General features: G+C 44.7%; 2 protein-coding genes across 2 annotated transcripts; one reads left to right on the forward strand and one right to left on the reverse strand.

Annotated features, from left to right (window-relative positions):
- Positions 1-503: 503 nt before the first annotated feature.
- REP15 (RAB15 effector protein) lies at positions 504-2,843 on the forward strand (the record flags this gene model as incomplete). The annotated part of the gene is given in 4 exon segments (XM_081999517.1): positions 504-515; positions 1,140-1,334; positions 2,109-2,462; positions 2,465-2,843. Coding segments are annotated over 4 exon segments (858 nt in total). The 3' UTR covers positions 2,762-2,843.
- A 5,743-nt stretch (positions 2,844-8,586) lies between these two features.
- Positions 8,587-26,355, reverse strand: CYB5R3 (cytochrome b5 reductase 3; the record flags this gene model as incomplete). The annotated part of the gene is made up of 9 exons (XM_082014163.1): positions 8,587-8,759; positions 10,323-10,422; positions 12,690-12,775; positions 12,913-12,996; positions 14,676-14,805; positions 16,181-16,287; positions 18,829-18,901; positions 21,480-21,611; positions 26,335-26,355. The coding sequence occupies 9 exons, from the start codon at positions 26,353-26,355 to the stop codon at positions 8,587-8,589; spliced, it is 906 nt and encodes a 301-aa protein (XP_081870289.1).
- Between the last annotated feature and the right edge of the window lie 293 nt (positions 26,356-26,648).

The raw sequence follows: 26,648 nt of genomic DNA on the forward strand, positions 1-26,648 counted from the left end.
GTGCCGAAGGAAGGACCAGCTCCGGCCCTTCTTGCTGTGAAGAGCAACCGTCTCTCTGGTCCAGGTGTCATTCCCTGCCCAGGCAGTCATAGGAGCCCCAGTTACTTTGCCAACAGTTGAGCTTCCCCGAACTACATTTTGTTGCTGGGGTGCAGGTACAAATGATGGTCAGTGTTTTGCCCAGTGTAGCCCAGGTAACAGACAGAAAATGCAGAACTCGTATCTTGTGACCTTCATTTCTATAGTTTTGTTTATCAGCTCAACATTTCATGGGGAACACTGAGGATAAACACTTTGAAACCTAAATTATAATGAACTTTTGTTATTTGTCTGTTTGCAGTGATGAGGAAAAGATAGATGTGTATTGATCAAGAGCCTGTGGCGATTAAACCCACCTTTTTTCTGTTTGCTTAAATTACATATATGCTTAGGAATGGGGAAGCAATCCAGAATAACCTCTGGAATGACTCTTCTGATTCCCATCCACTAGGTACTTTTGCATCATGGCTTTCCTGGTAGGAGAGAAGTTGCACTTACCCTCCCTGCATGCTATTTATACCTTGCACCGCTTTGCTGTTATGACTGTTTAGTGCATAGTTTATGCTTCACCTTAGTATTTTGGCATTATCATTTGCAGCAAGAGCTTTTCCTACTGAGCCTTTTTATGCTCAGTTGGGGGGAAGAAGGTAGTGCTCTTCGAGGCAGCTAAGAAGCAAAATCTTCTGAGTTGCCAGTAGATTTGGAGCAGTGTTTGGCTAAGAGAGGGTATAGGGTGCTGGGGAACCCTTGAATAGAAAGGAAATTGGAGTTACGGTCAGAGATAACAGGAGAAGCAGCAGTGCGCTCCCTAATCATAGCTGTGAGGTCATGAAGGAATGGAGATGGACCCATGGCACATTTGAAGACCTGTGGACAAAAGGACAAGTAATAGGTAGGATGTGATCTGTTTCTTAGAGGGAGGGACCCAAGGGCAGCAGCGGGACTGGCCAGCCTGTGCACCTGAAAAGGTGTTTCCCTGGGGTAGCAGGAGCACAAGAACATCTGTAGGCAGAAGGAGTGATCAGATGAAGATGTTTTGAGCAATGAGTATAAATAGGGCAGAGAAAGATGGATCCGTAATGCTTTTTTCACTCCTTTAGAATGAAGAGGAGGAGGAAGAGCAGCGTCATCAGCAGGACAGAACCTGTTTCTTGGGAATGGTGGTGAGATCCTGGGCCAATGAAGAGACCATAGCGGTGCATTTGGCACCAGCAACACCCAGCGTTGAACAGGGCTGGCTCCTGCTGCAGCGGGAACATACGTTCCAGCTTTCACAGCCAGGGAGACAGGATTTTGTAAGGTTAGGAAGCTTGTTTATTTGTAGCTGTATTTGACAGTCGTGCAGTGACTGTCCAAGCTTCCCTGAGATAATCCAGTTGTGAGCAGCAACAGCACCAGCTTCTCAGCTGAGCCAAAAGTCCAGCCGAGCCCGTGTGTGTTGCCATGGCACAACGAACACCACTGACACTAGTGGCAGTTGGCATTGGGGTACAGGCCAATGGCCCATCAAAAAAGACCACCCCGTCATTTCAAGCACCTGGTAGAAGTCCTCAGGTTTGGATGCATACCCTTCTCTGGGTGATTAAAAGAAAAAAGTTGTTTCATCTCCAGGAAACACCCAGTGCTAATAAAATGGCTTCTCTGTAATAGTCCTAGAAAGGAGATCAAAGGAGATGCGATCTCATTCCAGTCTGATCTTATCGGCTAAAGAAATGGTGCTGGAATTAACAATAAGGAAAACAAGCACAGGTGGATTCAGTAGGTGTGACAGTTACTGGGCCTGTTGGGCTGGTCGCTGCTCATTTGGCTGCAGAGAAACACACCCAGGGAGGAAGCCCGCCTGCCCCGCAGGACGGCAGCCTGTGCGCAGAGCTTGCCTCTGCCGCTGCCATGACCTTCGTCTGGAGGGCGGCAAGTAACCGTGTGCCTGCTTAATAGGTCTGGCTGAGCCCAGCGCCTACACGGCCTTTGCTGGGAAAGGGAGGGGCTTCCCTGAGGTGCTGTGCGTGGGGAAACAACCTCCTCCTGCACAGAAAATGAGCCAAAAGGCCTCACATGAAGACAAGTAGGAGAACGAGGATGAAACTCTAGTCATCTGTGAAGTCTTCAGCCAAGGCGTGGTCCATGCATCTCAGAGGCTGAAGGACTGTCTTGGTTTTGTGGATTCTCGGAGCAAATTCCAGCCAGCCACAAACATGCTGAGCGAGCTCTTCTTGGTCAGCTTCATCAGCTTCTGCGTGGAAAAGGGAGTGGAGGAGTGTATCATGACCAGCAAAACGACCAAGCAGCAGTCCTCCCTGTTTGGGGTGAACTGGATCTGGACTCTGTCTGGAACTGACAAGCAAATCAAACTTCTGATCGCCGTGCAGGCCTTACAGCCGGCTGAGCTTTTCCGTAGCGAAGGCGGCCCCACTGAGGTGGTGGAGGACCTGCTGCCGGGAAGCCGTTGCTGGCGGACAAGCGCTTCCAAAACAGGAGCAGGTTTGAGAAGCTGCCAGAGTTCTGCCACCTGGTGGGACAGGACTGCCTGGGCTTGTTCCTCATGTTTGGTGTGCCAGGGAAGCCCAAGGACATCCGAGGAGTCACGCTAGTCAGCATTGCCAAGGAGGAGCGAAAATGCCGCCTGTCGGGCAGGAATGCGCTATGGCAATTTGTCACCAGTACTGACAGCTTCCTGCCCACAAAAGACATGTTGGAGAACTGCCTCAGTGCAAAAAAATGAACCAAAGGAGTTGGGCAACGTGTACATAAAGCTTTCTGTAAATCGCTGGTTAAAGCAGTGGTTCCAGAGGCTGCGTGGGGCTTGGCTCTGCCGCTCTTGCTTTTCTTCTCGCATGCCGTTCCCTCCACCCCCTTATTTCCCACCTTCCTCTCCACCCATCACGTTCCCTTAGCTTCTGCAGCAGCCAGGCTGAGTCAGTCTCTCCAGGTTTTAAAACAACAGGACGTACCTGCCAGAAAACTGTGTTTATAGAAGGCACGTCATTTTTCCAGAACATTTTGTTCGCCAGACATTAAGTCTTGGCTGGAGCTGATGAAAGCTTTGTCGCCCTGAGCCTTTGGGAGGTCGGGATAGATTTGACTCACAGCCTTTGTTTACTGTGTGGCAGATTTTTCTTCTGTAATTGTAGGTTGAGTCTGTAATAAAGAAAATGTACCGGTGCTGGTCGGAAAATTTGTGTTAAGTGTAAAGGACAACACCGGGGCTTAAAAAACCTGCTGGTCTGGAGGTGTGAGCTGGTTCCCAACAAAGAGGAAAAGCCCTTCCCTGTGATGGAAATGGGCTGTATGAGAAACCTGTTCATTAGCGGCCCCTCCAAAGCAGGTGGGTGCCAGGCTAGGGAAGGCATTGGAGCTGTGACAGAGGTGTAGGGGCAGGGTTGGTCCCAGCTGCAAAGCCAGTTCTTGCTGAGGGGCTGTGTCAGGTCATGGTGTGGCAAAAGGCAGTGGCAGGTGATAAAGACTTGGGGAAAATCAACAAAAACCTGGTCCTGGAGATGCTGGTGGGAGTGTTTGCTTTTCAGGGCAGCAGAGGCAGCTCCTGACCACTCGTGCCAGAGAGCAGAAGTCTGGAGGAGGCAAAATCATTTCACTTTGAATTTGTTTTCAGTAGTTTAGGACGCAATTGCATTTATGGACTGATTTATTCCAGTTCTCTCAGCTTTTAGTGGATAAAGTGAGACTTTTGAGTTGCACAATTGTAATTACTTTCTTTCAGCTGCTGTTAACCAGTGAAGGAAGACCTAATCAGTTTTCAAACTAGTAAACTCACTTTGTTTACAGCTCTATCTGAATAGTTCTAGCAGTGCAAAACTAACTCCTCTGCCTGTAGCTTTCTTATAATTTCATTCATTTTATTTAAGAGAATAAAAATAATTTCAAAAGCTCATTCATATTTTACAATTGGAGTTATAAGATGGGGCAGCCACAGCTGAGAAATAAAGGCTGTTATTTACACAGCCATTAAAAAAAAAAAGGGTATAAAGAAGCTGCAGCATCGGTGCCAGAAGTGTTTGCAGTTTTCCATGGCGTAGGTGCGGGGGCTGAAAGGTGAACCGAAATAAAAAGATGCAGAGAACTGCAAAATTTTTTTGCCGCATCACGAATGTAGCTGGGTATTGCGAAGGGAGGCCTTTTAGCTTTGAAATAGTTCACTGAGATACAGTTGTTTTGTTTTTAAAGAGCTGGTGTTAACTCTATTTTTGTGTGCGTAGCAGGGGTTTGGTGGGACAGAAGAGATAGTTCTGGTGTTTTACACAGAAAAATGGGCATAGCTGTGGGGCTATGTGCAGAGAGCTCTACAGTCATTCAGGAGCGTTGGGTGGTTTGGGGGTTCTTTTGCCTGTTCAAAGTAATAGCATGAACAACACTACAGCTGGGATTGATTGGTTTTTAAAAGGCAAGCAGAAAAGCTTTAATTTTGCATTAAATAATTGGTATCTTGTAACTAGTGTGTGTGTCTCCAGCGGTTTTCTGTAGTGAATGCTGTCTCTCTGAAAACTGGTCGGGCTTTTTACTTTGGCTGTTTTGCATGCTTTTTCAGCGTTGGAGAGGGAAGGGGAAATCAACATGTCTTGACTTCAGTATTAAACGAGTTTGGACTATAGAAGTTACGCATCGGGGGCAGTTGCCCATTTGGTTCAAATCCTCCAAAGGGGCTCTGGCACCCCAGAGGTGTCACACAAGGTTGGTGCTTGGTCTTGGGAGCCAGGGTGCATCGCCCCAGCTGCGCCACACTCTTCACCTGGTTGCCTTGAGGGTTTTAGCTCACCATGCCATGGTGGGAGCTGGCCAAGACTCTGTATTGATAATGGTGAAGATGCACAATGAAGTATTTAACGATGTAAATTTGACTGTGCTTATTTATTCAGCCAAGCTGAGCTGGAGTCTTGGCTCAGGTGATGCACAGCTGTACCAGAGGCTTCTGTGACTGCACCTGCAGGGCTACCAGGGGAAGGTGGTGACCTCAGGCAGTTTAATCCCATGGCATTTCTTGTAATAAGGTTAGTAAAGGCAAAGTGAAGGGATTGTACTGGTTTGGCTGGGTTTTTTTCTTTCTCCTTTGGACATCATTTGCTAATGTATAGTTTAGTATAATATATAGTTTGTATAGTTTATACTGTAGTTGAGCTGGAGAGCTCATGGAAGCATAGCTCAGTGAAGAAAGCCTATGGGCAGAGGAAGCTTGCAGCACTGCTGCTGTTGGCTGGTTAGCTTAGCCAGGTAGCTCTTCATAACAAGAACAAACAGCAGAACACCTCACCCCACCCTTTTTAAAGAAACTTCAATGTAAGAAGCAGGATTAGCTTATCACAGGATACAGATATCTGCCCTACCTGAGTCCACCAGGACTTTCTGACTCAAGTAGAGGTGACCTGGGCCCTTGGTGTCAGTGCTTTATTATTCCAGGAGGGCATCTGGCGTAGCCCCCTGCCCCTTCTCCGCCCCTGTCACAGGGGCAGCAGTGCAGGCTCCGTACCCCAAGCTACGCTCCATGGATGCTGCCTGGCAGAGGCCTTCAGCTGCAGCTATCCGAGCCCTCGGCCAGAGCCTGGCCCCTCTCCTGCCCTTCCTCCCTGGGTCATCTGTCACCAATGCACCTACTTTCTCTTCTGTCTCCCGCTCCTGCTATACAGGCATTCCCTTTCCACTGCTAGCAAGGACTTTTTTGTTTCTAGGGTTAGCTGAGCACAGGATGCTGCCTGATAGCATCCACCACAAGCAAACAGCTGCGGCAGCACGGACTTGGTTAAAGCTGCGTACTTGCGGGCATCTGCTGCAAGTCGTTGCCTGTGTACGCCCCTAACAAACACCCGTGCTGGGAGCCAGGCTCTGGGCAGAGAGAAGAGCCTGGTGCAGATGTTTTCTGATCGATACGCTGGGGTGCTGCATGCTGGCAGCAGTAGAGCCGTTTAAAAACAGAGTCCTGTACCCTCTGCCTGCGCACAGCAGTAAGTGAAGAGGACCCACCTCTGGTAACGCCGAGGCAACAGCAGCCCTTTCAATTCTGCTTCTCTCAGGAAACAGTCCACAAAATGCCTTTCATGCAGGAGGTTCATGTCTCCTCAGCTGCTTTGTAACGTGGAGGTTGTCAGAAAACTGGAAGAATACTCATATTTTCTTAATTGGCTCAAATGAAAAAAAAAAAAACATGTAAAACCAACTTTTATCACTGACTTGTTTAAATGCTGTTTAAATGTACAGAACCATCAAGTAACAGGGATTGTGAACACTGTTTTGCTTCAGTAGATTATATAAAATCCCTCTATTTATTAAAAAAGAGCCTCATGTTCACAAGGAAGATGTACAAAATAAAGGTAAAAAGAGGAGATGATTATTTTTCTCCCCATCACTCCAGAGACAGTTTACTCCTTGACTCAGCATCCACATACAGCACTTTTCACCAAAATCAAAAAAAAGAAAGATATAAGCACTTGGATAAACAATTCTAAGAGGCTGGCTTTTTTTTTTTTTTGAACCTTCACTTTATAGAGTGTTTTACAATTATAGTTTGTCTCTTAGGAGAGTGAAGATGATGGGCTTGGTAACACACAGGTAATTCACCTGCAAGATACTTTATTTCTTACACAGACATGAAAGAAGCCAGTAATTTAATAAGCAAAGTAATACAAAACAGTTGATGTTTAATCAGCTACTTTTTTTTTTTTTACAAGAAAACTTCATTAAATACAACAATGAAAAAAATTTATGCATATCCCACAGTGATATAAACCAGCAGCAAGATAATTTCTCTCGTCTTTCTGCTTTTTGCCTCCTAAAAAAGGGACTGAAAGTTACTTCAGTATTATTTGAACTTTGGAGCATAGTATTAAAGAACAAGTTTCAGAAGCACACATCAAAAATTCAAGACTTCAGAGGCAAGCATCTAATTAATAAAATTAATAACAGTATTATCCACTGAAGTTCCTTAAATTAATGGTAGTATCTTTTTCTCCTTTTAGAAGATTAATTTTCAGCATGAAGTACACAGTAACCCACCTGTTGTTGTACAGTTACAAAAGAAAACATTACAAGCTATAACCTCAAATACCTACCCGAATCTTTAAAAAAGTGGTATTATACACTGACACTTGTCGCTAACTAGCCATCCACATGACTTCATATAATTACTACATCCTTTCGGTCACTCTGATTTCATCACCAGAACAAGATTTTTAGTTTCATAGATTCCTTGCAGGACAGCTCTAATCTCAGCAGCTTCTGAGTTGTTTAGAAGCAGAAGGTTGGGCATGCAAGATGCCTTAAGTTTCCCAAAGACTTGGTAAAAGGCTGCTGTAAAAAACCCATAAAAATCAGAGCTATAGTAAACAGCATCTAAGAAACAGTTTTAGATTCAGTGAGACATCGGAATTTGCTGTCAGTTTGGTGACTTAAGGCTGTTCCTATACATCCTTAACCAAGCAAAGCCCTTTGGAGCTTTGCCTGAGCAAGACACAAAGGCGAGTCCCCTGACTCTATGCATACCGCAGCGGAAGCTGGGCTACCTGCTAAAGGCGAGTCCCCTGACTCTATGCATACCGCAGCGGAAGCTGGGCTACCTGCTGAACCCTCCCATGGCAAGGAAACCTGAGCTCCCTTTGTTCCACATTGATCTCTAGGAAACAGGAAACTAAAACTAGATCCAGTTTTCACCCAGCATTTTTTTCACTGCACAGGACATGCAGAACAACTGCCTTCATACTTCCTATGGAACCATCTGCTATTTAAAAGTAAATACAAAAGCTAGTATTTTTTTTTAGTATTCCACACACATACAAGCAAAAAATTCCAGCTATTTGTGGAACAGCGCACAAAGCTGCCTGCTTTCTGTAGTTCCTTTCATTGACCAGGGATGAGAACCATGACCAGCTGGAAAAGTGTTTGTATTTAAGAGAGGCTATTCCAAAGTTCAAAGGAAACAAATCTTGTATTGCTGTCTACCCCTCTGTTTTGATTAACAATGCAATGCAGCTTGAACAACTTCAGTCATAAATAGTTAATTGTCATCCTTCATCTGAACAAGCATCTTTAAGCTTCTGATGTTGCAAAGATCAGGCGAACACTCCTGGCCCTCATACTGTAAAAGCTCTGTAAGGATTAAAATTTGGCATAAGCAAGGTGAATAATCCAGCACATTCTATGTATTTTCATACTTAGTACTGAATAAAATACTAGGTATGCACAGTGTTAGGAAGTAGGATATTACTGCCATTTGATTACGGTGCTAAGAAGTGTAAACGAGTATTTGCTGCCCTAAGCAGCTATACTGTCCTCCGCTGAGATGGAGTATACAAGTACAATATAGCCAAGCACTAGGCATCACTACCTTTCCACAATACAGTTGTTTCTGTGCAATGTACAGTACAGTTTCAGTACAGTTAAGCTTAAGTGCCTTAACTTGCCAGACATTCAGAAAAAATAATGCATTTTTAATGTAAATGTAGCTTCCCAGCACTGTGCATCAGCCATCTCTGTAATTTTGTCCTGTTCCCCATTAAATGTTTTTTTCTTTCCTTCTATACAAGACTGCTGAATTATCAGTCGTCTTTAGAAGGAGAACCTCATGTCCTTGGTGTAGCCCAGTTTGTCCAGGTTGGGAATGCAAGCATACTGGATCATTGGAGGAGGTCCACACATAAGGATCAGAACATCGTTTTGAGGTGGTGGCAGGTGGTCTCTGATCATCTCTTGGTTCACAAATCCTTGGCTGTAATCCCAGTCTGTTAAAAAAGTGAAAGTAGGGGAAGGGGAACAAGGGAAAAAGGAGGAAAAGACAGATACAAATCACTTTAGAATGAAGGGTGGGGGTTTGGGGTTTTTTAGTAACATTCTGGAACTGTGGCATTTGTACAGACCCCTCACATTAGTGTCCTCAACACTGTTATGCTACATGGAAAGACTGCCACCTCTGCTTTTAAGATGCAAAACAATGGAGAAAACAAGGACTAACTTTTAATAAAGCTTGCTAAAATCCGCAAGGAACTCTCAAGCAGAGCTGTGAACAGAATGCGAATCTCTTCAGCTCCAGCACTGTGAAATAACAACATCCATCCTCCTCACCCCACTATTTACAAGTTCAGAAGAGGAAATCTAGCTGATGAAGTTGTTTCTGGCTGGAACACTCCCAGTGCTAATCGGTTAATACTAGGATTCAGGTTTGCCTATATCACATCCCCAGCCCTGGATGCAAAAAGCTGCTGACCCAAACCAAAAGCACAGTAAGACTTGAGACATTTGTCTCCCACAGATTATCAAAAAATTCCCAGTTTTGGTCCTGTTTCATATATGGTGGTGAAGGTCTGCAGAACAGTGTTGAGGGGGTTGAAGGAGGAACTTTTATCGCAACTGCTAAGATCAGTTCACAATTCACAAAGAAAAGGAACAGTGATCAGAAATTCCGGGAGAACATTAATTGCAGAAGATGACATGACAGCAATGCAATGTGGGGACTGCAAGGCCCTTCCCCTGACCCTACCGGAGGAGTAGTCTTGGTCACAAGGTAAGAGAAGGCATATGGTTTTCCCTTCTCTGCCCCAAAGAGCATGAATCTATCCTGATGTGGATGGGCATGACAAGGAATGGTAAGAAAGGAAAATAACAAGAAATTACACAGAAACTATTGAGACTTTTCACAACGGCAGTAAACATTTAACCTTTTCTTCCTCAAACTTGCACAAGCTGATGGAGACACATTCAGCTAGCTCATCCTCTCACCTAGACCAGCCAACTGTATCACATTATCTTTAAAACTGGACTGCAGCAAGCTGGAACAGTATTTTCATTGAGAAACACTGTTAATAACAAAGGCAGTTCCGTTGCCTAGGAAAAAGATCAGCTACCATGAACTGCCATACGATGACAGGTAGGTAGGAGTCTGCACTTGGTCATATCTCCATGAGATACAGTGCCTCCGACACTCCCACCACAGCTGCATTAATGCATGCTCTAAACACAAGACAGTAAGGTAAGATGCTACCGCTATGTCTGTGGGGAAGGAGAAAGGAAGGTCACCTTGGATCAGAGTAAACAATGGTAGATATGCAGGTGTAGTCATGGGCAGAACATTGCACTACCATTCATCTGAGGCGAGCTGTGGAAACACCGCATCTAGAGTTTCTGTGCATCAGCGTGTGAAGGATGATACTACGGGATGCATTCAGACACAATTCATTAAGCAAGAAAGGAGCCAAAAAATATGCATATGACATGGCATGCCTCCTGTCAAACACATGTATTAATACTCATAACTTAAGCTTCAGTGGAAGTAGCATGTTAGATCTTACTTTCAGGTGCTCTGTCCAGCGTGTACCAAAACTTAAAGCGACCGGGATTCTGAACCTGGATCTCCTCTAGCTCGGAACGTAACAGGATATCCTTCTCGGACTGCAGGGTAAGGAAAACAATGATTACGCTTGGCATTTGAGTGCAGCCCTCAGATGACCACAGAACATTAGCTACTCTACCACCTTGTGAGATGGAACAGATTATTCAACTCTGTTTTACAGGCTGAGGAGAGCAAACACAAGTTATTTCCATGACTATCTTTGGCAGAGCTAATAAAAAGGTTAATAACTTTCACAAATCCTGACCATGTAATGACTTCCCTTAAAAAAAAAAATAAAACAAAGCAAAACCTGTAGCAAAACACAGAATCTTCACTTGTTCAGGAAATTAGTGGTAGCATCAGAAGAGTAAAGCCCTCTTTTAGGACTCCTATTACAAAAGCAACTTTCATCAAAAAAGTAACCATGACTGCACGCAAGTATCTCCCTGCCCCTCCAGACTCTGCCGTTCAGTCAGGAAAATGCCAGGTTTTTCACCTTTGCCATTTCAAATTTCATCAGCACTGCCATAAGGATATCGCTTGGTTTTTAAACAGGATGTGGAATAAACAACCAAAAGGGTATCGAGTTATGATTGGAACAACAAACATTACCCAGGGTATCAAGTTCTGCTCCTCCCTGATGCATCATTGAAGGCCAAAAGAAAGCCTTATTCCCATAAGAGCAGCTGCGGTTTGGGAAAGAGGGAAAAGGGTAGAGACTAAAAGTGGTACCATCCTCTGCAGCCTTCGTAATTTGGCACTGAGGACACCACTATGTCTGTAACTGTGAGGCTAAGGAGGAATGTGCCAGCAGCTATTGTCGAGAAGGTGCCTATTTCTGGATCTGCAGTCGCATGTGTTCTAGAAAAGCTATTACTGGGTCTGACCAACTCAAAGCATGCTCGTCAGAAGCACAGTATGAGCCCACATACATTGTCATCTGCAATCCAACACAGCTCTTTCAGAAGGGCCAAAATAAAAGATCAGCAAAACACACGTTAAAAAAAAAAATTCTAAAACCTTTTAAAATACTAAATATTAAAAAACAGCTGGTCTGCAGGCTTTCCTGACTGACCATTTGTCACAAGGCTGCTTTATATTTGTGCAGTTACTGAGTACAAAGACTCTTTAAAGCCGAGGATTGATGTTTACACAGGCTGTTGCTAATAAATACGCAGGCAACTGTTCCCCAAGCCCTCCCTGCAAGAAGCAGTAGGTTTTCTAGGTTGCTAAAACAGCTCTAGCCCTGTATTAGTCATTCTGAATTACTCATAGCAAATCCTGGCCTTCCTGCCCTGATACCAACTGAACTTTATGCCAGCACCTAGTGCTCAGCAGAGACTAGCTGCTGCAGCCGCACCAGCAGGACTCTTGAGGAGGTCTTACTGTAATAAAGCATCAGAACGGGGCATCTGTGGGCACTTCTGGGTAAAAAAAATCTTGGTTTATAATTCAGATATGGTACAAAGGAAATGGGAACATACTGAGTATCAAGAGATACTGACAGAGGAGAGCCTAAAGAAGCTAAAAAACACAGGTATGAAGTGAGGTTTACCACAAATAATGGCTCATAATCCAGAAACAAATATTCATTATGATGCAGAAACTTAGAAGCAAAAGGATTAACACCAGAAGAACATCAGGCAAAGAAGGAGCATTGCAGTTCAGCAGCACACCACCATTTGGGTTGCCTGGTCATCCAAGAAATCTCTATCGCAAGGATTCCATGGATAAGAGATCTTCCCTTTGTCCAGCACGGCAGTGTAATACACCTCAAAGAGCAACAGAAATGCATGAAGAACTGACAGAGGGAATGGAAATGAAAGGAGACAGCCATGTAGATTCACACCTCCAGAGCTGAGGGAGCTGCTGGAGACCACTGTTAAGTTTAGCCTCACCTACGGTGTCCTCAAGCAGAAAGATTCCACATACAAACCCTGCTGGGGAGTTACAGTTGCTGAAGGAGACAGATGTCGGCCTCTTTCATGCTTCCACTAAGAGAGCCAGCTCTGAAAGTCTGCCCAAAACATCAACAATTTGCACAAAAGAGTGCAGAGTTTCAAAACATTTACAAACTGGATTAGAAACAGTGCAATGAGACACAGGAAAGCCAGTGTTAGCTGGGAGGAAAGGGGCATTTCTGTAGTAACACTAAAAAACCAATTCATTATAGTGCCTTTATATGGGAAGTTTTCAACACTTCAGTTCACTTTCCCCCTCAGCATTTGTATTTCTGTACCAGGCTTTCTCAGCAAGAATTTCATTTGCTGAGTGGAGTTCTGTCAGTTAAATAAAACTTTATAAACAGAAAAAAGGACAGAATTACCTGATTAGCAAACAGTAGCTGACAAACGGTAGGGTCATCTTTGTCTTTCATGATTGCTCGAATGATCTGCAGCATAGGTGTTATCCCTGAAAGGGAAAGGCAAGTCAATGACGTGAGAATGCAATGGAGCAAAAGAAAGCGCAAGTGAGCATGTGAGACAAAATATGAACAAAGACACCTACCAGCTGTCAGAAACCAAGGATGAATCTTTATATATACGTACCAGTCCCACCTGCAATCATCCCCACATATTTCGCTTTCTTAGTAACTGGTTCCGCTTTCTTTTCAGGCCGAATAGCAAAGTTGCCTGAAGAGAGAGGAAGAGAGAGATGGAAAACAATGACAAAAGCAGGAAACGGCGCCTGTGATCCCTTCCAGCATGTTCAGCTAATTGACTTGGTTTCAGCCCTGTCACCCTTCCCCCTCCGTAAAGCAGGAGCAGGAAACAAAGCTGAAGATGCCACGAATTAAAACAAACCTTGAAAGATGATTAGATTAAGACACGTGATGGTAACATCAGACACTGACATGGGTTATTACTCTTGACTATAGCATGAAGCCATCACTACCTGTGTTTCTATTTGCTCACATCCCGTACCCCCAGTGATATTCAGAAGCCCAGGTTCTGGAAATGGTTCTACACAAACAAATTAATCTGCTCAGAGAGTTTATTTAACTCATGCAGATTATTTTAAGGGAAAACCTGAAATATGCAGGGTGTATTTTTCTGTGTATATATATCTCCTTTTTTTGAGCCGATATGCTAGTTTCAGCCAAATCTGACAGAGAGTTTGAAATTGCCCCTTGATCCAGGATAACATGAACACAACATACAAAGCTCTGGAGAACCACGTGTCTGAGTTCTGTCACTCACAAAACTGCCAGAAGGTTTTAGTGACATATTTGTGGCTGCACTATGCCAAATTGAGATATTTTATATTCGCATAAAAGTACTTCCTACTGCTAAAGTTCATTTTCACATGGGAAATTAGCATTGGACAAGTGCAAATACCCAGTGTTTTTATCAGTGTGTAAACTATGTCCATACAAGCAGGGAGAGAATTTCCTTCTTTGAGAACAGTATCAATAACAAGCACTTCTATAGTCAAGTAATAATCCCCCTCAGGATGGCCGTTGACTTCATTAAGACACTAGAAATTTCTTTCGTGCAGAGATGCCAACAACAGAAAAGAATCCCTGTGTCTAGTGGGAGAGGGTGAGTATATTGAGAGTACCAGCCTGAGTAATAAATAGAGGTGATTGATTGATAGCTAAAGTTCAGTTCACGCAGTACGTGTAATCAAAACATAGCCACAGAGATTCTGCCCCTCTGTTCCGCTCTGGTGAGACCCCACCTGGAGTCCTGCATCCAGCTCTGGAGCCATCAGCACAGGAAAGACATGGACCTGCTGGAGCAGGTCCAGAGGAGGGACATAAAAGTGATCAGAGGGATGGGACACCTCTCCTGTGAGGACAAGCTGGGAGAGTTGGGGTTGTTCAGCCTGGAGAAGAGAAGGCTCTGGGGAGACCTTCTTGCAGCCTTCCAGTACCTAAACGGGGCTTAGAAGAAAGATGGGGACAGACTTTTTAGCGGGGCCTGTTGCGACAGGTCAAGGGGTAACGGTTTTAAACTAAAAGAGGGTAGAAATATCAGACCAGATATAAGGAAGAAATTTTTTACACTGAAGGTGGTGAAGCACTGGCACAGGTTGCCCAGAGAGGTGGTAGATGCCCCATCCCTGGAAACGTTCAAGGTCAGGTTGGACGGGGATCTGAGCAACCTGATCTAGTGGAAGATGTCCCTGCTCACTGCAGGGGGGTTGGACTAGATGGTCTTTAAAGGTCCCTTCCAACCCAAACTATTCTATGATTCTGCAAAGACTTGAACCCAGCTGGAAAAAACTGTCATGAGTATTACTACTACTTTATAATGTTTTTTCTGTATTGTTTACTCTGAATAAATTATATCTTCTGAGTCAGCCTTGCCTTTTCCTTTGTAGACAAGTAGGCCACTTGGTCCTCTGAAGTCAATAGTATCCCCGATTTTCAGGCTGTCTAAGTATTGAGACATCTTCCCTCCATCAGGAAACTTCGGATGGACACCTCTAAAGTAGATCTATTAAAAATAACAATGAAGCAAGTAATCTTATGGCTCAAAGATGAGCATTTGCCCTTCAAATATTTAGGTACCCATACTCCTCATGCAGAGAACACAATTACTACATAAAGAAATACTACCAATGTAGATTTGACTGGCAATAAGAGAGAAGCACAAGTTTTCTGAAAAATATTAAAATGCTACTCTTGTCCCATTTTTTACCAGATTGGACACAGACTGGCAGTTTCTCCATCATATTTCTGTAACATAGAAAATGTTTGTAAACAAGCAACATGATTTACATCCAAGGTCAGAAGGGGAAAAAAAAGGGGGGAAAAAAAAGTCACTGTGATTTCAAACAGAAAAACTTCTAAGAAAGATCCCTGACAGCTCAGCTGCAAACAGATATATACCTAAACCTTCTTCTTGGGATGCCAACTGTTTGCACCTCAAGGTTAGAGTAACAAAAAAAGTGGATATCAACTAACTGAATACTCAACCATTCACCAAGAGGTATCAGTGGGTGTAGAGACATCGCTGGAACTGTGCTGAGTTTTTTCTTTTAAATCACATGGGTGTGAAAAAGTTCAAGCTGAGACTAGCTACAGTTTTACAAGAACAGCATCATTTGCATGCATGGAGAGCCACACTGGGAAGAAGGAGTTTGTGAAACATTTCTATCTGACGTCAAAGATTTACATTTTTCCCTTGGCATGTCTTCAGCATGCAATGCCATGGTCATGAAGGTAAGTAGGTAGTAAAAGGCAAATTCACATCTAGTTTCACAATAAATGAATAAAGTGCAACAAATTAGTTGTAAAGAAGAAAAAAACTTAAGAGTAAAATTCTAAAGAGGAATTAGATATCCAGGTTTTAAATTCCTGTCAGCTTTAAATACATTTGCTTAGTCTAGCTACCCTTGGTAGCTAGACAAAACTAAAGTACATTATCTCAAGACTGAAAATCACATTCTTGCCAATTAAGTCAGTCGTTCACACTGTCTGATCAGTAGCAATGATGATCACTGCTCTTAATGATCATAATGACCATATTACATTAGCTTCAGAAGCAGCTGACAGTTCAGGCAAGGTTAATTCCTTATTTCAGAAGGATTAAAAAAGTGTGTGAGCATCTGCAGGTCTACACAGATTTTGGAAAATTGCAGTATGCAAATACAGAAAATTATGCAGCATCTCATGAGACACAGTCCCTAAAAAGTGCCTGCAAAATGCATATGGATTGTAGGTAACTGCAGATCACTTGTTACGATAGTGGAAGCCTGCAATAGCACATACCTGAACAGAAGCCCACACATCAGACTTCATATAGCACTGCAAACATAAAGGTGGGCTCAGAAGTTGCCCAGCCTGGTAAAAGAGCATGATATTCTCACCTTGACAACAAGATCCACAAAGCCCTTGTCATCATCACTGGAAACTGGAGTGTAAGGTCGAACAACCAGAGCTCCATCAATCCGTGCAGACAGGTAGATATGCTGTCCTGTACAGAGGGAAGAAAAAAAGCAATTTGCTTTCAAAAGATTTTTCTTTCAGTGGATGTACTGAGTTGGCATGGACTGCAAACACAGTCTCAAAGTTCTTCTAACTACCTTGCTTTGGGACACCATTTTTTCCTCTTCCAAAATTTTCCTGACATTGTAACACCTTGCCAGAGTTGTTAACCATTCACAGATTCTACCTGGAAGGTAAACAACTCTGCTGCTAATTTTATGTGTCAATCATATCTGTTCTGATAGCTTGATGCATTTACATTTACCAAAGCCCTAACTGTATGTGAGATCTTGCAAAAGATGTGATTTGTCTCTCCCATACAAGCAAGTAAAAAGGACACAGGAGGGGAACACTGTCAAGTGCTTGTTCACACTTCTTTATTAACATATTAGTTATACACTGTTACAGTTTAGTTACAACTTAGTTTATAGCTGTTCTCACTTTGACCACAGATCGCTCACATCTACCAGGTCTTCCAGCTGCCATTGCTAAGGCTGCCTAGACATAAAGCACTTTTCTAACCCTGCTATTCCTCCAGCTTAACATTTTAATGCAGTGATCACGTTTCAATCTGTCACATGTTCACTGAACTCTTTACAATAGTTTCTTTTCTCAATGTCTATGTTTTTGATTAAAAAAAACCACTGGAATTAACTCCTTTCCTATATCTAAAGGTTTTGCTATAAAATTCCAACACCGCGAAGAGACCCAAGTTGAAGAATACCTAGGGAGGGATTTGGCTTTTGTTATTTTATCACCACTAGGTCAACAGAACAAGCTAACTCTTAAGATGAACGCAGCTCTGCAAAGACGGTGCAGCTCCTCTGCCTGTTACAGGAACACAAAGAGAGGATTTTACCAGGAGCCGGTTTGCCAAGCCGGAGGGGCCACTGAGGCAAAGCAGTGGATGAATGAAGATGTGCTACCTGGTGACTTGGGAAATGAGCAACCATAACTCACTTGAAGCTGCACACAGACGTAATGTAAAGGTGATTCAAGTAACCTTCTCAGCAAAGCCTACACACATCTGGTAGCGCATGTTTCCTGCTAGGGAAGACCCAAAGGGAGCTGCAGCAGCAGCCTCCCGCTCCTCCTCCAGGCAAGGGGTGGCCTCGCCACCCCCTCCTCCAGGAACAGACCTATGGTGATGGCTGCAGACTGTGAACCTGGACAGATGGGACCGTTGTTGGGACATGTCTCCACAAGAATTGGTACAAAACTAAAAAAGGTGCTCCTCCCAAAGGGAAAACATGCCTTATGCTGTTACTTGTTAGAGCTTTACCCAGCCCTGCAGGACAGCAGCTGTCAGCCTCTGCGTGAGGCACACACAATGCCACTCTCTCTCAGTGTGAATCCTGTTTTTTCGCGTAACGCTCTAGCTGCTGGTAAAAGCAAAATACTGGTGCTGTACTAAACATGCAGAGTGCATGCCAGTGTCTATCCCATGGCTGCCAAGCCTGCTGCTCCCAGCTGTTCTTAACCACCCTCACCAGCTTTCAGCTCTTTTTGCTTCCCAAGCCTCACCAAAACTTAAACCACTCCCTCAGTCACCCACAGGCGAGCCTGTGCGGAGCACCTTTGGGGGCATGGCTATGCTGCTCCCGGGACCATGCTGGGCCAGGCACACACCTTCTTGGACTATGCTGAAGCAACTGGCTGATTTGCCCTGACCTTACTAAAACACTGGAGGAAGCCATGCCACCCAGCAGGCCAAATTCACCCCAGATGGCTTCCCTTCTGTTAGGGTGTAGGACAAGAACAATCACAGAGGTGAGACAGCTCACTCCAAAATGTTCATTTATGGGCAAGGGAGGGAAACTGGCTTTGCCCTCATGGCTACTTAACAGGATCAAAAGAATAATACACCCCAAACAAGGGGGAACCTAAACATGATGGACTGTAATGCTGGAAAGGTGCTGAGGACTACCACGAAGCACCTGATCCACAGATCATTGCAACAGGTTGTTAAAGCAGAAGTCCCTATTAAACACAAGTCACAATTAAATGCTCTTTATATAAGCAGTAGGAAACAATAGTGCCAAGCCATTATGGAAGGCAACATGGCACATAGCAAGGCCTAAGGAAACATCTACCCCAGGGTGATTAAGAAGTTCCATGAGATTGGCTACAAATTCCAAAGTGAGCAGATCATCTGGTAAACCGCATGTGTTAGAGGAGAAGTAGCTGAGAGCACTGCCTCAGGGGATGGAAAGGGACCACGGAGACCAAGCACATGGGAATAACACACACTGGGAAGCAGAGACTGGAAAAATACAAGTATAGACCAGTGTTTGTTTCTACTGTCTTCACAGAAACAAGCTGCACATATACCCTCTGCAAGTACACAAGATTTCAGATCTTGCAGATGACTCACAGCACGAGGATAATCATGCGAAGCTCTAAATACCAGCTCAAGCCATGAGGACAGTATTCAAAATTCAACAGTCCAAAACAGGAAAAAAATCCCCATAAAATATCTTACAGTATAATTGACACTGCTTGGATCTCAGTAAGGAAAGACAGAACATACCTATAGGGAGACCCAGAACGTGATCTATGGAAGGGAGAGCAAATCGAAATCTTCTTGTGTCATGACTAACTTCCTGAAAGAGGAAAATAAAAAGACTAATCAGTGATGTTGTTGGGATTTAATGTTTGTGATTTCACTTGTAAAACCAATATGCTAGTCTGGCTTCATGCAGGATTATATTCCTGGGGGAGAGCAGCATCCTAACTGAAATTTTTGCATAGTGCAAATATGAACTCCTCTAAACATGGCAATCATGCAGAGGTCAACTGTTCATTCAAACTCCCTGAAAACTTATCTCAAAATATTTTAGAAGTAATATAGAAGTAAAAATAGAAATAAAAGAGACAAATGCAAATACTGTTTTGATATATATTTAAATGTGAATAGCAAAACTTAATAAGATACTCATATGCAGATTAAGACTAAACGGTAACTTTCTAAATAGTACAAACATTTACACTGCCTTCTGTGAGAAGGCCACAAGATAAAAATCAATCAGTTCTTCAATTCTCATTTAAAGTTTAAATGTGCAGAATTTCAAGGCCAAAAAATTTTTAATTTGTTGTTTCAAAATCAGATTAATTAACGTTTTCAATGTAGAAGATGATTTCAGAAAAAATAGTGGATGTCAAGAAGATTAGGATGTAGAAACCTCATCCCCTTTTCTATGCTAAGAGCCTTAAAAATATTTTCCCAAAAAAATGAATTAATCCTTAATTAAAATTGAAAAGAGCACTCTATTTTTAAAAAAGCTTTATTATAAAATTATGACTATTTATGCAGTCCAGCTGGGATAATTATTCGAACCTTTTCCTAGGAAAGTCATACCATGAATAAAATTTTGGTAATGGGTAAATAAAATGTTATTTCTTATACTTTGTAAGTTTTACCTCTTAAAAAAAAATCAGGTCATATTCATGGGATTAAAAAAGACAGCAAAAAAGACAGAAAGAAACAGCATACAGCCTAGTGCCTCATCCATTTACTTTCTTTTTTTAAAGCCCTATGGGACATAATATCCCTTCAAGAGAAAATATCATAAACATCCTCTAAAATATTGTCACCCTTTTTTTGTTTGGTTTTTTGTTTTTAAAGTAACCAATGGAGACGGATTTCTTTCTCATCACAGTTCATCTAGTCTTACAAGTTCTGGTCACACCGATGAAATTTTCTTCACAATAAATCATTTTAAGGTAAATGCTGAAGAAAGAAGGGAACTGAGTGGCAGTGTAAAAAGGACTTCTCTGTACTTATGTCTATTCAGGAGCAGTAACTGCCATTGAAAATTCCACTAGAAAGACAGCTAACATGGGTGTAACGCTGCTGCTCTCGCGCTGACCGCAGCTGTTTCTGAAAATTACAGCACCAGCTTCACTACTTCAAACTTGCATTTTGCCAATAATCCTTTATTTCAAGATGCTGCCTTTAATAGCATGCAGAAAGAACAAAGTTCTGAATTCCCAGTTAATCATCTCATCAATTAAAGTTGAGATAGCTTAGCCAAAGGTATCTGAACACAAGTATTTTGGTGCATCACAAGAGACAATTGTCAGAAACACTAAAAGGCTCAAGAAATTCCTAGTACCTAGATCAGCATGCCTACGCCTTGCAGACCTCGTGACAAAGTGGGGAGTATATAATAATAACGTTGTTGCACTACACATGGGAAATAAATGCAGTAACTAAACATGGGAAACGAATTCAGTAAAGCCGCCCAGCCCAAGCCACGGGGAAGTTTTCAGTTCCCACGAAACCAGGATTCAGATTGACAGTAATCATTTTCTTCCACAGACAGACCAAATGAAAGCCAAGCTATCAGTGCACTCTGTATACCTCAGACAAAGCTCTGTTCTAGTCCAAAGTCCTTTTCATCAAAACTCTTCTGATAACTTTCTGACTAGCTCATTGAATTAAAAAATGAACACTAAGAATATCTTCAGGTGTGACTTCACACCTCAAAAGCCAAGATTTCTATCTCATGCATTTGATGGTGAATTTATCCAAAGGAAATTTGGACTTTTCACCTTTTGTGGCTTTGGTCTCCTTCCCACAAGTTAAGTTACAAACTTCTGATAGCAAGATCCACCCACGAAAGGGTCATGACTTTCCTCTGAAAAGCCGGTTGAGCAGCCCAGGAGGTACAGAATAGCTTTTACTTTTAAAAGACAGAAGGAGAAGCAGAGGCAGCTCCAGTACTGTCAGGACTACACCATTTAAACACCTTTCTTCCTGTAATACATTAGAGTACGTAAATACAATAAGAAGAATCAGTATCAACATACTTCTGACAGCTACTATGCTGAATGCAACTGACCATGAAAAAACTGCCGCCTCTGCCTGATAGCATAACTTCTGTCTCATCGCTAATCCAGTAGTGCAGAGTTTAGGAATTTCTGCTGATGTACTCCATGACATGAGACACACGTGACAAACTACGAGCTTGGTCATTTCTAAAGCAGCATTCTTCACTCTTGCTTGGAAACAAGCTGCTTGCAGAACTCTGTTATACTAGGCAAGGAGCATTTATAAAGAAGTCTTTTCCTTAAAATACAAATGTTTGTCCTGCTGCAACATTAACCAAGATTTAAGAAGCTATAAGCATTTCACAGTATCCATGGAGAGGTCATGCTCAGCACTGTACCTGCTCTTACCTCCTTATCAATCAGCCTCAATGCATACTTCAGTTCAGGATCCTTCAGAGTAATCGCAGGACGGGGATTCCCAAAAAGCCTCAGGATGGTAGTGTAGATTAGCCATATTGGGTATGTCACAACTCGACCCAACTGCAGCAATACAGAAAGAGTGTTAGATATGTGTGCATAACAAGAGAAAGTTATTTTGGTGAGAGAGCGTATGGTAGCGTGACATGGCAATCTAACCACCACTAAGTGTGTTTCTTTGTACTAATATGAGCAGGAAGAGGAAGTACTAAAAAAACACTAGCCAGCGTAAAACATAAACTTGCTTTACGAATACCTGACGTTACTCCTACATTGAGACACTTGGCGTACCAGCAGAGGGTTGTCAAAACCGGCAGCTTGACAGAGGCGAGGCCGTCACAGGTCCAACCATTGGCAAGGCTGAGCTTGTACATCCAGCAGGCATGCACATGGGCACACACACACAACACGTGCCCCAATACACACATGGCAGGCCACACTGACCAACACAGACAGATGTTCACACAAACAGCACCAATGGCCTCATACAGTTCCCCTCCCTGACTGATCAGGATGAAGGTCCGTGAGTGGGAAATACATATACACTCACATGTAGAAGCTGGATCCACCAGTAGCTGCCATTGTCTTTGCAGCAGCCGTCCCGACTCCAGTCTCATCAGTTACTGACATCTGGCTGTACGAGTCACTGTTGCACAGACCCTTTCACGTACCATCACATGTGCTGTGGACCCCCAATTGGGGGTGTCACACTTGACCACAGACCCCCACCCTGGTAGCTGGCCAGGACCCCCAACCCCTCCAGCAGCCAGCGCCTTTGGTGGTCTCACCCTCAGAGTCACACACACACCTGGCTCCCAGGCCACCTCTCCTACTTGCTTGCTGGCTAGTCCATCTTGATCTTTGCTAGCCATCGTACATTCACTCTGGATGCTGGCACCACAGACACACAGGCCCTCCGGTCTGGCTCCAGGCACACGCCTCCAACAGACACATGCAGGCAAACAGCATCCCTTCCCTGGGAAAGCAGCTATGGAGTTTAACGAGGACACAGGACAGACTGCACTGACTAACTGCAGGACACAGCCAGACAAAGGTACAGAGCAGGCCTGTTTACACAGGGTCAGCCCTTTTTATCCCTTTATACTTTTATTTTCCCCACATTTGTTCCTCCCCAAATGGCCTTAATCCCTGCCTTTGGTTCCTCTTCTAAACATCCCACAATCCCCAGGCACTCTTCCCCTGCACCCCACATGCCCCCAGCCTGCAAGGGGAGCCAGCACGTGCAGATGGGCATCACCCCTGGCCCACGGGGCAATGGGTCCCATGGACAGCTCTGGGAAGGGCCAGGGCTCATTTTCCTGTGCAGGTTATTGGGGGTCCCCCGCCTGCCAGTGTCTCTGTGTGCCTTTGTGTGGAGATAAGCCTTCATGAGTTGGCTGCCCTCCGGTGATGGGCCTGGGAGTAGCTGGATCAGGGTATCACCCAGGTTCCCCACCCATTGTTGCGCCTCGGTGCGCCATGGTGCAGAGATATGCAGACAGGCTCCTCAAGCACGTCACCTAGCGCACACCACGGCTTTGGGCCTTTTGTATCACAGCGCCTGGAGGCAGACAGGCAGACAGAGACATGGTTGCATAGGCTGTTGCAGTGATAAGCTTCACCCCCAGGCTGAAGCCCCCCCCCCCAAACAGAAGCAGGTTATGCCCCCACACCACACCACGCTCTCCGTCCCCAACACCACGCACGGGCTGCCTAGCCAGGAAAACCTGAGTGGCCACACCAGCCCAGGAAAGCACAGAGGAGACCACACCGCTGCAACTACAGCTGTGGGGACAAGATGGAAGAAAGGTGTCACCTCCCCAGTCCAGTGCCATATGCCTCAGGCACTTGGTGGGTCTACAGGGGTGAAGATGGGTCACCTCCAGGCTACAAGCAAGGAACCTGCCAGGACTGTGCTCAGCTAGAGGCCCATGCTTTTGTTTCTAGTGCCTGTTCCAGGGACAGTCCTGTTCTTGCGATCTACCTACAACAGCTTAGTCACCTGTGTAGGTAGACTTGGCGCTAACTTGGGACAGGAGAATAAACTGAACAACTACTTATAAAAATCCTCTCCAACTCTGTAATTTGTTATACAACGCTTTAACAGAGGACAGGGGAAAAGTATGACCACAGAAAAAATTAAAAAAAAAAAAAAAAAGCAAAGTACTTAGATTGCATACAATGCATTTACTAATTTCTGGAAGAGCTCAAAGTCCTGCCTGGTTAGCTTTCACTTTCATTTTATTTTAAAGGGACCTGACCAGGATTTTAGAATCACATTTCTGCAAGTGTGACAGTTCTCAGGAGACTATTAAAAAAAAAAATCCTATATTCTTATTATTAAAACTGTGGCAAGCGTAAAATAAAAAGGAGGGACAGTATAAACTCCCTCTTGTTAAAATACTGCTGTACAGATTTAAAATGTATCAACAGTGGGTTCAGCTTGAAGACACACCATGCCATACACACACACACTGGATTTTTCACTTTTATTTGAAAATACTGAAGTAGTTCCACACAGGTTGTTTCTGAACAAGATGAAGTTTACAGTAAAGTTATTCCTTAATTCCTGAAAATCCACCAGATTACTGCAGCTCCAGGAAGAACTTTTGTTACTGAGTCACAAAAAAGGGGGAAGAGAGGGGAGTAGTTTAAGAAAGTGACAGAGCAGCAAATAAACTCCCTAATGAGAATTGCAACAGGTGAATGAAACCTGGTGGAGATAGCAAGCTGAATCTGCAGCAGATGATGTTTCAAATAAGACATTAATATATTAAAATAACAAGTTCCATTTACAGATGTGGCCATCTAAAATGGACCCCAAGAAAAGCACAGTTGTGGTCTAGCAAAACTCTAGCTGAAAATGGGAATTCAAAAACTTAGGCTCAGTCCCAGCTCCAACACTAATATATGTCAGTAACAGATGATTAGGAAGGCAGGAGGAGAGTGGAGTTCAAAATACCATCTCTGCAAGTCAGCTTCTCCACCTGTGTGCAGAGATAAAGGTTTTCTCCCATCTTTGCAAATCATTTTTGGGTCATGTCAAGTGAAAACTACTACAGCTGTTCAACAAATGAGATTAACACACTCTTTCCCCAAACATGCCTAATCATCACTTTTTGAAGCAATGCACCAGCTCTGAATCTGTTGGAACAAAATGCAGTTCAATTTTGACAAATACTTTTAGCACAGTTTTAGCCTCATGGAAGGCAATTTGTTATTCATGGTCAATTAGCACAAAAGTCTCATGGGATTTAGCCTGGACAGAAAGAGCACACCCACTAATTCAGATAGCTATTTTAGTTCCTTACTCAGAAGGTATCAGCCGGTGGGCAGAAAAAAGGGGAAGAACTAAAGGCTGAATGATTACAAAAAGTTATCCTTGCTAAGAAATACATTCTGAGGGTTAAAAGTGATTTATATACTCTTACCACAGGGTATATCAAGATATTAATGTAGATAACAGCACTGAAACCATGGAAGCTGCATCAGATCTACAGCAGCAGAGGGAGCGACTGGCTGACCATTGGGCCAGGAATGACTAAATGAAGATCTGGTGACTCATAGTTTCCAGTCGCACAAATCTTTGCTAACAGAGATCACAAAATAAGTAACTGGACAGGAATTCTTATTAATAGAAATAGACCTCTGTAGGATAACAAAAAAGGCCCAAGAAAGAAGCCATGGCATGCAGATCCTTTCCACTAGGGCGTGGTGAGGAAAACACAGTTCACCACATAAGCTTACAGCAGGACACCCCATCACCAAGCTGCCCTACAAACACACAAACCAAACACTACTTTGGCAAGAAAAACCTTGCACCCACAACTCCACTCCCTGCTCCCCCATTTCCTCATTCAGACCCTATTTTTAAGTGATCTTAGTTAAAGGTTCTTCTCATCTGTTTTTGAAGACAATGAGAGGATTAAGGGACAGGCATTTCTTCACTTCTGCAGCTTTAGCATCTGCCTCATCCTCTTCTCTTCAAGTAACCCAAGAAGCAGCTGTACCCAAACTAGCGTATGCTGCATCCATCTCCGTCCCGCTCCTCTCACAAACCCAGAGCCAGAAATGTTTGAGCAGGTCTATCAGAGGAAACAAACGATGCCGAAAGAGGGTAACGATGCACACTACAGATAATAGCGCTGCAAACCCACTGCTCGGCAGACACGATCCCGAAAGAGCTCTCCATTACAACAGTAGCTGCCAGGCTGGTGGTTTTAAAGCTGTCAGCACGGACATCGAAAAACTATTCAGAGAACCGAGAGAATAAAAACATACAAGCCACGGCAGCCAACACAGGTACCATTATCACACGCACAAGAGCCACGGGTGTCCACGCTGGCACCCACGCCCCAGCCACGAGAAGGTCCCAGAGCCACCGCATCACTGCGGGGGGACGTACGCGGCTCCCGACACGGGCACCCCCGCCTTCCCTCCAGAATGACGAGTACGCGGCAGGGGAGGCAGCAGGGGCCTCGGGCATCCAGCGACACCACCCACCAGCCCCCGCTCTGCTCAGGCATCCGGAGACGGCCCGCCCTGGGGCCGCTGTGACGGGGGGAGCGGCGCGGCTCGGCCCGAGATGCAGCAGGCCGCCGGGCCTCGGGGCCTCAGCTCGCTCAGGGCCCTGGCGGGGGGCGCGCCGAAGGCAGCGCCATGGCAGCCGCCACCCCAACCGCCCGCCGCCGAGAGCCGCGGTCCCTGCTTCTCGCCGGCGTGCCCGCGCCCGCGCCCGTGCCCGTGCCCGCGCCCGCGCCCGTGCCCGCGGGCAGGGCGCACTCACCGTGCTGAGCTGCGCCCCCATCGCTGCCCCCTGACAAAAGCGAAAGCACCGCCTACCCCGCCCTATACGTCACACCGCGCCCCACCAATCAGCGCCGAACCGCTAGCGCCCCCTGGCGGCCACCAGTCGGTTTCACACCCGGCCCTCCTCCGGGCGGGCCCGCGGCCCCTACCCGGTCGGCGCCCGCCGAGGCCGGGGGGGAGTACGGCGCGGCCGCCAGGGGGCGGCCGATCCCCGCTGAGGCGCCTAGGGCCGGAGCGTGGCCGGAGGTCGGGGCCCGGGTGCTGGGCCCGGCGTCCGGTGAACGCGGGGTG

This window comes from Phaethon aethereus (genome assembly GCF_964289735.1).
Source record: "Phaethon aethereus genome assembly, chromosome: 1".
Lineage (NCBI taxonomy): Eukaryota > Metazoa > Chordata > Aves > Phaethontiformes > Phaethontidae > Phaethon > Phaethon aethereus.